Source organism: Anser anser (assembly GCF_964211835.1).
Source record: "Anser anser genome assembly, chromosome: 1".
NCBI lineage: Eukaryota > Metazoa > Chordata > Aves > Anseriformes > Anatidae > Anser > Anser anser.
In genome coordinates, this window is record NC_139720.1 from 95,480,303 (window position 1) to 95,492,861 (window position 12,559).

Genomic DNA, 12,559 nt, shown 5'->3' on the forward strand with positions numbered 1-12,559 from the left:
GTGGAACACAAATATTGGAGAAATCACAAGAATGTGTTTAGAAAGCCAGTTACCACAAAGTAAAACTTGGAACATTCTTTGTCACTGTTACACCACCTAGATTATCAAGAGACAGCACTATCAATTGGTGTACTGCAAGCTCTCTTGTACAAATTTGCCAGAGAAAAACACTACTTTGGATATATCATTTTGGCGGGAGGGAGTGGGGTGATTCTCCAGCTGTTTTGTAGCACGTTGTTACAACGTATATACAACGGTTTATATTCTTCCTCCTATGTCACTAAATAAAATATACCTGACGTTTTATAGTTCTGTTCTTATCTGGGAACAATAAAGAAAAATAAGGACTTGCGATGCAGAATTTTGTGTGATCATAAGATCTATATAATCTTGTTAGCCTGCCATCAGACAACTCGGGCTAGTTATGGAAATAAGAGGAGACTTTTCTGGAGTGGGGGAAGTTGTACCTATGTATGTACTAATACTATGTCTAAAAGCTTCCCTGTTTCCCAGTAACAGATTAAGGGCGGGGGGGGGGGGGTTAACAGATTAAGACCCAGTGCGAGGCCCGGGTGCGCCGGGCTCGGCTCCGCGTGGCGCCCTCCCGAGGACTACATCCCCCAGCAGGCCCCGCGCCCTCCCCTACCTGCCGAGCGCAGGTAGCCCGCGGCGGCGCGTTGTATGCTGGGGCTCGTAGTCCCCGAGCAGGGGAAGAGCCGGGCCGAGCCGGGCGTCATGGACAAGCTGAAGCGGGTGCTGAGCGGCCAGGACACGGACGACCAGGGCAGGCTGGCCGAGGTAACGCCCCGCTCCCCCCGCACCTGCCGCCCCTCCTCTGCGGGTCGGGCCGCACCGGCCGCCGGGAGGCTGCCTCGGCCCCGGCCCGGCCCTGAACCCCGCGCCCCGAGATGGCGGCCCGCGGGCGGGATGGCGCTTGGCCCGGGATGGCCGCCGCGGCGGCTCGGGGAGCGCACCGCCGCCCCGCATGGCCCGTGCCGCCGCCGGGGCGCTCGGGGGAAGCCCGGCCCGCGGTGCAGCGAGCCCGAAAAGGAGAGCGTGTGGGGGAGAGCGTGCCTGTGCGCTTCCGTGGTCGAGCTTCGGCGTCTTCGGAGAGGTTCGGGCACTTAATACGGGGCAAAATCGCATAAATACGTGATAATAACTTGGCCTTTTCCCCCCTCCTCGCTTCTAGGTTATCGATGCGACTTCGCTAGGTTGGGGCACCAGAGTGAAAGGCTTCATTGCTTGTTTTGCAATAGGATGCCTGTTCTCTGTCTTGGTAAGGACTTTTTGCCAAATCTGACCCAATACTTGAGTTTTGGGAGCCCTGGTAACTTGCTACACACTGGCTGATTTTTTTTTTTTGAGTCTCTGTGAAGACACCTGACTCAATCCTGGTTAGATACAATCCTTGAATTGTCAATAAGAAAGCTAATAAATGCAATTTGCTTTTTTCCCCGTGTGTGTTTGATTCTGCAGTTTGAATTTAAGTATTCTGAAACATCTTTTATGTCATGACACTTTGTGTTTCTTTTGCAAAATAAAAACAATCTTTTTTTTTTTTCTCCTTCCTAAATATTCCCTTTTAGGGTAGTTGTCTGATCTGGATACCAGGGAAAGGGCTGATGCTCTTTGCAGCATTTTATACGTTGGGGAATATCGCGTCTATTGGGAGGTAACAATCTATTCGTATTAATTCCATAATAAAGGTGAGAAACTGGAGCAGGTGCATAAGTAGTAAAAAAGGTTGTGTTTGTTTGTATGTGAATATTTGCCTACGTAGGTCATTATCTTTTTGCTAAACTTTCTGTGATTGAGAAAGTTTAACAAGATGTTAGAAAGTACAAGGAATGGAATTGGAAATAATATAGTAGCTACGCATGAGAAATTTTTTATGCAATAGAAACACCACTTTAGATAAAACTTTCACCTGGTTTAATTTATGCAGTATCTATCATCAGGGCTGCAAATCTGGTGAGGGATCAGAGGGTAGATACAGGCATCAAAACGACCATTTATGATAGAGGAATGGAGACGGATTACCTGTCAATCCATGCAGAGCTTCTGTGGCTAGTATTTTTGAAGAGCAAGTTAAAAAAGCATCTGTCAGGAATGATCTAGCTGAAGCTGACCTTGACCTATGCTTCTAGCCTGATAGTTCTGCTCTGCTTAATCACACCCTTTCAGTTATGATTAACATAAAATTATAGAATAAATACCTTAGACAAAGAAGAACAGGAATCAGTCTTGTCTCGTATATCCTGTTCCTTTTGTTATGCACTGACTACCATAATGACATAGTGTGCTGGTACCCTATATGACAGCAGACAAGCTTAAAAAGTAACTCCCCTTAATCAGAAATCTTATTTAGTATCACTTTTTCACTTTTGCCTTTATGTCTTATGTTCATCTTGTTTGTTTGTTTTCTTTCCTCAGCACTCTCTTTCTTATGGGACCAATGAAGCAATTGAAAAGGATGTTTGAGCCTACCCGTTTGATTGCTACTGTTGTTATGCTAGTAAGTATCAAAGGGATCAGTTTTAACTCGTTAACTTGTAAACAATTTCCCCTGTAAAGTGCTTTCATGTACAATAATCTAACTATGTTTCAAGATGTGTTTGCGGGTGGGTTTTTTTGTTCATCCTGTATATCCTGTACTTCTGTTATAGTGAAAAGGTGCTTGTAGCACCACCACTTTCCTATTATGAAAGACTGAATTGAAGCCAGGTTGTCATACTAAACGAGCTTTAAGTGTCTGTAGCTGCCATGTGTCAATTGTGTGTAAATCATGTGTAAATCTTTTTAGGGTTCTTGAGATCACATCATATTTTCAGGTTTCTTAAAAGATGAAAGACAGGAAAATAGTTTTTAAAAAGTTGTATCATGGAGGTTGTGAGACATCTCCTATTTTGCATATATATATTTTTTATTTTCTATATGATTTGCTCTAAAGAGTCATGTAGGTATTTCCACCTTGATAAAAACAGTCATTTCTGACAAAGCAAAGGGGAATCTCTGTGACCTTGCATTAAAAATAACATCATCCGAGTTGTTTGATAGCATCAGGTTTCAAAACTGCCGATTCAACATTCAACTGAAGTCAGCTCTTTGAGTTATCATCGTCTTCAGAAGATGGGAATTGTGGGCAACCTTTTGGGGGGGGCAGTGTTTGCTGTTAATTCTAAGATTTTCTTGTTGAAAGTGGGTGTGCTTTTACGTTTCTTAAACTCTCACACTTTCTCTTGGAGAGTGTAAAATCTGGAAGGTGGTTTAACTTGCCTGAAACTGTCCTCCCAACTTTTCAGTGCGAATGTCTTCAGAGCATTCGCTTGGTATCAGTGCTGCCTAGTTTATTTTTAAACATCCAAAGAGGCAACAGGAAACAGATACAGCTTAAGAAATTGACTGTCTATGCTCACAGATTAGCAGCAGCCAAGGAGCCTAGTGCGTAGTGTGTGTTTGTTTCACATGCAATTAGGATGCTTGGAATCAAGAGTATGTCTGGAACATTCATTGGAGTAAGGCCAGGTGTTAGGTGTATGTTGTATGTAGACCAACACACAAACCATTACCCTAAAACTAATGGAAAAACTACATTTAATGTCAGTAATCATGGCTGAGGTGAAGTGTATGATTTGGCAATGCATGCACTACTTACTGTCTTGCATATGTAGTACTAAATATTTTTGTTGTTTTTACTCAAGCAGAAGAATGTACATTATAATCTAGCAGCACACTCATACATTTGCTTCAGCAGACTGAGTTAGACATTGATGAAGGAAGGTGAAGTGTCAGCATTTGTCATAGCGAAATAAACTGCCACATCTTAAACTGAAAATGAAAAATTGAGCTAAAAGGCATCTTCTGTTAAACCTAGTGTTAAAACAGGAAATAATCCAAAATGGACCACTAGTCCCCAAGATTTTAACTGTAGTAAAGACACAATGTAGCTATGAAGAAAGAACACACTGCCTGTGCTGGACTACATATTAAGCAGGAATGCTACTAAGTGATAGCTGAAAGTACTTGAAAGTGTATTGTGGCTTTAATTGGTAAGAATTCAGTAATTACTTATCTTCAGCACTGTGGTAGCCTTGAGAGTCAACAGGAAATGTGGCACGTACAGAGGCAGAAAAACTGGAGTTGTAACTGAAAAATCTTACGCAAAAAGACAAAGTGTGGTCTATGCTTAGCCCACCAAGAACTGTGTAGGAAGGAGCAGGAACCTGCTGATGTTGCAGAAGAGCTGTGGGAGCCTCATGCTCTTGTTCCTTTGCAGTCATGAGCTTATATTCTTAAGATATCAGGCTGGTGTTTTCTCATTGCTTTAATTAACAAATGTAATAGTGCAAGCATTTTAAATAAAGGGAACTCTTATACTGGAATGGATAAAACTAAGAAATGAAATAATCTGTTTCTGTATCTGTGAAGGAACGTATTACAGTGTAATGACATCTGTAAGAACTGGAGAGTTGTTTGTATGTTTAATAGAAATTGTTTGTTTTCTTCTAGTTGTGTCTCGTACTAACACTATGTTCTGCTTTTTGGGTGAGTATTTGAGTCCTGTATGTGTATATATAACTGGAGTATCTTTTAAAAATGAGATTCTTACATGGTTGTCTCACTGATTGTTGTGTTTCTGCCCTTGCCTTTCTCCCTCAGTGGGCTAAAAAAGGACTTGTGCTCATTTTCTGCATCTTACAATTTTTTGCCTTGGCATGGTAAGTGATTTCCCCCACCTGCCTACCCCGCTCTGATTTCTATTACATCTAACATCAATAGTGGGATTGTGAGTGGATTTTGACCCTGCATGAGTTAAAGGGATGGAGAATTACATCTCACCATTCCACCTAGATGCGAGACAATGCATCTAGGAAGGGCTGACTTGTTCCTGCTCTTTGCTCTCTCATTCTGCTTCTGGAAGAAGCGCCTTTGAATGCGTTTGATTTCTGTGAGCTTGTGAGCTTGAGGTAAAACTTTTTTTTGTCTTTTAATCCATATGTTGCTTACTGTTTGGTATTCTGCTTTTAGAGACTCCTGAACTTGTCTTGTCAAATGACCCAGATGTGACAATCAAATTAAGCATCAGTTCTCTTTAAGTTACCAAATGCTCTGTATAATGTTCCTGGATTAGTTCAGGAGCTGGTATGAACATCTAGCCAGCCCTCAAAAGCAATCTGTCTGTAGGTGTGGGAGCATTGAAGAATATCATGGGTAGGAAAATTGCGTTTAGCATGCTTCTATAACGTGCCCTCTTAGTTAACCCTTGAGCTAAGGTTACTTGCAAGGATGCTGTTGTTCACAAAGTCAGAACTTCACTTTGGTTGTAAATCTCGCAGCTCTCTGTTCAGAGCAACACAGGTTATTCTTTTTGTGACTCCAATATAATCTGACACAAAGAGTAACTTTTTAAAATGTTTCTTCTTAGGTACAGCATTTCCTTCATACCTTTTGCAAGGTAAGCTTCCCCACTCCATTACTTTTTGTTGTCTTGAAGTTTAGTGATACAGAAGACTAGTTTATAGAAGCTTGTAACGTGTGGCTTTAAATTTTTCCATGGTGATGTAGGAGGTGGAAATGCGTGTAGGTACCTGAAAATAGGAATAAGCATCATCTCTAGTGGGGGAACACAATTTAAATGTAACAAAACGAGAGAGCTTCCTATACAAATATGTAAGTGTGCTGACCATATGCAAAACTTAAGGTTTGCCTTCTAAATGCTGGTCCAAAATGCTACTGGACAAGTGTATTCTGCTCTGTACTGCTTTTTTTTCCTTACCACTCCCTTGCCCTGTGAGCACTATTACAGCATTTGAGCACAGTCTGTCCTACTTCATCAGCCCCCCGTTTCCCCAGTGCACCACCATGAGACAGGCCTCACTTCCACTGCGGTTGGGTGGGTGGAGGATGAGCAGACCCGCTTGTCTTTAATATGTTCATGTAGGCATGCAAAGTGTATGAGCACAATTAATACTTGGTCAGCTAATCTTCGGAGGTGTGAGAGTCAGTGGTGCAATACCAGCACGGAGCGAGTCTCAGCAGGAAGCAAAACTGAGGTGATCGTTTTTTTCTTTCTCCTGCCTGTAGGGATGCTGTGAAGAAATGTGTGTCTGTCTGTCTGTACTGAGAGGAATACTGGATGCTTCGCAGAGGTCTAGGAAGCACAGTAGAACTATGTTAAGATCACTGTGTATGTAATTACCTAAATCTGTCTTAAACACGTGCCTTTCAGCTTGTTGTTAGAGGCTCCTTGTGATAAAAGCAGTGTATGCAATTGCTTGTTTTTGTAAGCAATGGTGTTTGTAGGACAGAGCGCCCATGTGATGAAGTTCTGTCTGGCAGAAGAACTGGGCAGAGATCCAGAATTTGTTATGATAATCCTCATGTAAAATCATGAATTTGTTTCTGCAAAGTTAGCAAAGTAATGTGTGAAGTCTGTAAAAAGGTGACCTTGACTCTGATGGGACCATGCCAGTCTAGAGGATTACTTTTTTCTTGAAAAAGATCAGTTGCTAGCTCTTTTCTTACAAAGAACTTTTTTTTAATAGCCTTACATCACTTAATCATTGCACTGTTTATATTGAATAATGGAATATTGGAGTTTTCTCTCTTTTTGTGCCTCTTGCAAGAATTTAGGCTTATGGTATTTCTAAAAGGTCTAATTCTAAATGAAAATACTGTTTTGGAGTATGTATTTATGAAATGTTTGATTCTTTAATGAATTATTTCATTTTCAGTTTAGACCAAAAGTGTTTCCTTAAAATATATGGAAGGGACATTATCATCTGCAAAAATCTTGTTCCCATAGGAAAAGCACTTTCAAAGTAAATTAAGTTAAGCAAATTTTTAGTTGCAAGGAACCTGAGTTCTTTTTGACTCGAGATAATGGCAGTGCATACAAGCTAAGAAACAGAAATCTTTTGCTTGAAGTGAGATGCTTCTCTTCTCCCCAGCTGTTGCATAGAAGCAGTGTGAAGCTGGGACCACGATAGGTGAGCTCAAAGGATTTGTGTATGTCCTTTCTCAAAGGACAAACTCTCTTGGTAAGGTATAAGTGGGTTAGTGTTTAAGCAAGTCTGGGGCAGGGAGAAGACATTTTCTTCTGAATTTATGAATAAGTTAAAACTTCAACGTATCTTTTTGTAAATGAAATCAGTTTCATTTCTCCTAAAGCACTCTCATACACTAGTGAATTTCTTCCACTTTGTGGAGAAAATACAACTTTCTATTGCCTGTTTTAGCAAAAGAAGTGTGCAGCAATCTAGTTGCCAGCTTCAAACAAATGCCAAATGGTCAGTATCCAAATTCCAAGGCCACTCTCCATTCTCTTAATCTTCTGAGCTATATGTAATCATTTACTCCCTAACCATTTCAGTAGTTAGCTGTTTAATATCTGAACACAGGTTCCTGCTTCTGCTAGGTGGGATATTGTTTAACTGCTCTCGCCTTTCCTATTACCAAACTGTCTTGCTGGAACTGATGGCTGTGAAGATAATTATCCAGTGGACTTTAGTATGAATTGAATCCTCTTTCTAGATCTACCTAGTGTTTAGTCATTTAACTGTATTGCATTTGCATAGCAAGTGTGTCCCAGACTTGTGCCACAAAGACTTTAATGCAGCACAAACCTAGTTCTGTTCAACAATAAAATATAAGCCCACAGTGAAGCCAAATAATTCTACAGCTTTCAGAAAGTTACTAGAAGCTGAACGAATTCTAAACTTTAAACTTAATTGTCCTTCTGATAATTTATAAAACATAGTACCACTCCCTGTCAGGATCCTTTTTAAATTTTTTTTTTTGGATGGTGATATAAAAGAGGAACTCTAGCCAGCTGGAATCCAGAGAAAGTAAGAGTTACTCTTACAGGCCATTGGAACAGAAAATGCCTTTTTGAAAACATGACATTACTATGTTGGGATGGATCTGTTATGTGGGATGATGTTCCTCAAGTGCTATTTCCCTGTGCTTTTTTTTCCTAGGATTTGGAAGTTAGTGTTGAAATCATTAGGTTGACTGTTACTTAAAGGAAAGAATTAGTTCAAGGCCCAAGAGAGACTGGGAATTAAAGAATGCGTATGGATGTTTTCCCTGACTCTGACTGAAGACAAATATCTAATAAGTTATGTGACTTTTTTTTTATTAGTGAGTAGGTTCAAAGCCTAATTTACAGCTGTCAGAGGACCCCATGTTAGCGTTTTACTAGGACTTTGATAATGTTTACAGAATTCCTTTGTGTAAGAGCAATGGAAATGCAACTCTAATGCCTTTCACATTCCAATATTTGTTTAGCTTTTATATCTATGGGTGTTCCTGGAAAACTCTACAAGTATAGCATACAATATCTCGCCTTTCTCTCTCAGGGAAATTTCTCTTAACTTGGATAATCATTCCAGGGTTATCAGCAGTCAACACAATGGAATTTGACTCCTCTGTTTCTCTTCCTAATCTGAAGCATACAAAAAAAAAGAAAGCCTTTTGCTTACTCCTTAGCAAGCTTTTGCACAGCTGTAGTACTCTCCAGCTGTTTCCCTGGAAAAACACAAGATTTGGGCATGTTGCATAGTGCTTTTTCGATTGGTACACTAGCTAGATGGAACCTTTTAGCTGACTGTTGTGAGCACAACCACTTGGAATTAGGAAATTTAGGCTCTGAAACTGCTTCTTTCGCTACCGATACACAGTGGGTAAACTTAAATGCATTCCCCCTACACTTGCACCTTTTTAAAGCTATAATTCCAGCTCCGCAGCCTTTGATTCAATAAGAGAGAAGAACAAAGCTTTATTTGACTGCATAGCACAGTTATGAGGCATTAAGGAGTAGTGCCCATAAAGGAAGGGAACTCAAAAGGAGATGGCAAAGACATGCATGATTACCAGACTGCCACTAGGGTTTATGTTGCCCTTTGGTGTTGCATTCTGTTCTTATGAAGGTCAGACAGAGGGAGAGATTCACCATATTCTTGCCAATATGTGAAAAATACTCAGGGTTTGTCACTTCATCTACAAGCAGTTTTGATTTAAAAATAACTCTTCTCTGTCAGAACAAAATGTTTTAGATTCTTACTCACTTATCAGTAGTTGTATTCAGGCTATTGCCAAGTTTAGCATCAAAATATTCTTCTATCTTGTTGTTAAAATACTTTACTTTATATGATCGAGGGGTAACCTAGTATATGAATATTGCCTCTTGACCAGTTTCAATCCAAATTAGATTATACCATTGTACCATTTTTGCCATTAAAACTTCTTTTTGTTAAGTTTTGATATCAGCTTTGGTTATCTGCTTGACAGGAAGTGTGATGGGCATCTTTAAAGCCCTCTAGCTTTCTATCGTAATGTCCTTCAGGGCAGAAATATTTGCTGTGTGCACTCTACTGCAAAGAGACATCTGTGTTTTAAATCACAAGGCTCCTTCCTTCACAAAGTCCTTGCTCAGTTGCCTACACCACTTGACTCAAGGCTGACTTTTATGATGTTGGACACCCATATCAGTAGAGTTTGGTGTTCTACCAGAAAGTGCTTTTTTAAAGCTTTGTTGTTGGTCAACTTGCTTAATCACTTCTTCTTTTTTTTTTTTTTGTAGTACAGATAACTGTAGCCAATCAGCCTTAACATGAAATGTGTGTGTCTGGGATCAGCTGACTTTACTGATACAGTAGAAATGGAAATGGGTGGTGGTGGGTGTCTGTTTCCATACCACTGAGATTCTGTACATGAAAATGGGGGGGGGGTGGGGTTCATCATTTCAGACTTTTGCTCTGGTTGATGTGATGAAGTTCATTGTGAATATTGGTGCTATCTGAGATGGTTCTACTGTGCTGATGTGAACAATGTGGTCTTGTTTAGTATTTACAGTAATAAGATTGCTTGTGAGTTGTTGCAAAACCCAAGGGAGAGATTTCTGCACAGAGTTAAAATGACTTTAAGAAATTGCATTAAAAAAATAGTCTTGGGCTTTGTGTGGATACTTAATGTGTAAGTTTGGGAAATGGGGGACACTCTGTTATGGGATGGCTTCCAGCTAGGTGCAGGACAGGTCTGAATCAGTCATAACGTGTGGGTAGATTGCAGCTGTGCCTGTAATGCATTTGGAGGCTTAGAGCACTGTTGCTTACATGCGGTCTGAAACTCATGTTCTGGAAACTGCCTGGTGGAAAAACGTGCACATTTGAAGGCTGTACACTTCTGCTGTGTACTAAGAGATTGAAAAATCCTCTGAATTTCTCAAAATGGTTTTTGCTTTTGGTACTTAATGATGTTAATGAAGGCAAGATCACTGTTGCTGTTGTTGACTCTCAAAACTGAGGAGGAGGAGGACATTGATACACACATTTGTCTTAACTATTGATGTTTACAACCATAGCAAATGCTGACCATGTAGGACAGAAAGCACAAAAATGGTATATTTTCTCAAAACTGTATGACTAACTGTCATGCGACAACACTAAATTTTGTAACACCTGTGGAAAATTGTTTTATAAAATAAAAACTAAACTGTCAGAAATTCTCCACAATGTTTTATACTGTTACCGGTTCCGTTTGCTCTTGTGCTTTTTCTATGTATTTACACTGTTCAATTTCTACTTTGATAAACATCTTTTTTTCTGAACTTTCTCTAGAATGAAATTAAGTCCTCACTTATGAGTATTGTTTTCCTTAATAAAGTTGTAATTGCATTAAACTTATTGCTCTTATGGTTAATATGAAGATTTTAATGATGTTGACTCCAGATGTTGCTGGAATTGCCGTGTGTGTGTGTTTGGTTGGTTGTTTTGGTGGTGTGTGTGTGTGACTCTCATTTTCTTCTGTCAGCTGTTTCACCCGGCAAAACTAGCTCAAAAAATATCCTTTTGGCATAAAGTTGTTAAGGTGGGGGTGTTACTTTTATTACTTTTTTTTTTTTAATTTCAGATGTCAACCTAGCTGTGCCAACAAATTATTGATTTAATTCATACTACAGAGCAAATAATTCTTGATGCTATTCTGTCAGCAAAGATTAGAGTTATGAAGGAGCATACCTCTGGCTTTTCCTTGTGAAATATATACACTCTGAATACAGATGTACACTGCCAGTAAAAAATCAATGATTTAGGAATATGCATGTCAAAAGTAAGGTTAGAGGCAATGATTTTAGTTTTACCTTTTTTAAAACCTTCAGAAAGCCCATCAGTTTATGTGCAATATGCATTCAAAGACTTGCTGTGGTTTTAATTTCCCTTGCCAATGTACGGGGCCTTGCATTGGGCTGTTTAGAGTGTGTTAAACTTCCTTCTGATTGACAGGGCAATCCCAAACAGCTGCCTTGTTTGCAAGGGTGGTGGTGACACTTGTGTGCCATCGGAGACTTTGTGTTAAGTTTTACTTACATTTTTTTTTAATTCCTTCCAAGAAAGTTGTGTCTCAAAGCTGAATACGCAGAAATTACTGTTGCACAGGAAAGTCCAAAATTTTGTTTGAAATAGGAGATACTTGGCATCCTGTGACATAGGAATGTAGTGGTTTGTATTTTATCTTTCTTATATATAAGAACTCTCTTGTCAAGACAGCTATAAACCCTAAAAGTGCAATAAATGATTTCTTTAAATGCTTAGAGCTATTTTGCTTGCCTTGTTTGACCTCCTGCACAGCAAACTGTTGAACTTTGTAACATTGTTCTCACACCGAGGTCTTAACACCTGAATGAGCAACAAAAAAAGAAGTCATGATTTGAAGTCAATGAACAATGAATTATCAGCTGCTCTGTAGGGAAAGTGTATTCTGTAAGTGATTTTACTACTTAGTTGTAAGGGTTTATCAGTTGTGCTACAGCATCTAGCCCCTGAATTGTGCTTCTAAACTCTGCAGCAAAGTAATCCGTGCTGCATTTGAGTGTAGTGACAAGGCTCTCGGAGGGCTGCTCTACACCTAATGACTGCCTTTTCCCCTTCTCCAGACAAGGTCTGATTTACAGGAGGGAGTATTTCATTGATGCAAGTATTTGAAGGTTGATTTTTTTTTTTCTTTCCTATTGAACTCAGCCTTCACTGCATTATCCATGGGGTATAGGCTTGTAACTGCCCACCCCTGTGGAGACTCCTGAAGGGAACAAAACCCTCTGTCTTCTCTCTCTCTTTTTTTTTTTTTTTCCTGAAGAAAGCTTCTGATAAATTAGAACAGAATATTTAAGCTGCCAATCTTTGGGACTGCTATTTTAAGTTAGCCTATTTGAAACCCTTTTAATTTTTTTTATCAGGTTCCCTTGTGGCATCTCTAGAAGAAGTTGTTCCTGAGAGTCCGTGACTTAAAATCTCTGCAGAAACAAGTGTGGAGTAACATTGGTGTAGTCAAAAATGTGACACTGAAAGTATAAGCTGGCTAACACGATTTCAATGCAGCTGTGAAGGGCTGTCTCTTCCAAATATGTGGAGTGAAAACAAATTATTTTGTCATTGCTATTTACTCCCGTGTTTTCCCCTGCGTAATAAGATGCGTAAGACTCGCCGCTTTTGAGAGAATCAAGCGTTTCAACCTAGAAAAGTAAAACTACCATTTTTTTGGTAATATTTTTGTTTATCAT

The 12,559-nt window shown here is 39.8% G+C and overlaps 1 protein-coding gene across 4 annotated transcripts; it reads left to right on the top strand.

Annotated features, from left to right (window-relative positions):
* The first annotated feature begins 570 nt into the window (after positions 1–570).
* On the top strand, positions 571–10,684 carry SFT2D2 (SFT2 domain containing 2). Of its 4 annotated transcripts, none has more exons than XM_083820404.1 (8): positions 578–798; positions 1,193–1,279; positions 1,590–1,675; positions 2,437–2,518; positions 4,513–4,548; positions 4,663–4,721; positions 5,429–5,458; positions 6,088–10,684. In XM_083820404.1, exons 1-8 carry the CDS (start codon positions 682–684, stop codon positions 6,125–6,127), a joined length of 537 nt encoding a protein of 178 aa, XP_083676530.1. In that variant the 5' UTR covers positions 578–681; the 3' UTR covers positions 6,128–10,684. The 4 variants fall into 4 exon arrangements, with proteins under 4 accessions (XP_083676529.1, XP_083676530.1, XP_083676527.1 ...); XM_083820402.1 differs by lacking the exon at positions 578–798 and adding an exon at positions 868–1,076; XM_083820403.1 differs by lacking the exon at positions 4,663–4,721 and having other exon boundaries at positions 571–798.
* Positions 10,685–12,559: the final 1,875 nt, after the last annotated feature.

Bases quoted from the DNA above. Each gene is read 5' to 3' on its own strand.
- SFT2D2 (XM_083820401.1), top strand. From the start codon at position 909: ATGGCGGCCCGCGGGCGGGATGGCGCTTGGCCCGGGATGGCCGCCGCG. The intron at 1,676-2,436 runs GTAACAATCTAT...TTCTTTCCTCAG, and splicing joins AATATCGCGTCTATTGGGAG to CACTCTCTTTCTTATGGGAC. The intron at 2,519-4,512 runs GTAAGTATCAAA...GTTTTCTTCTAG, and splicing joins TTGCTACTGTTGTTATGCTA to TTGTGTCTCGTACTAACACT.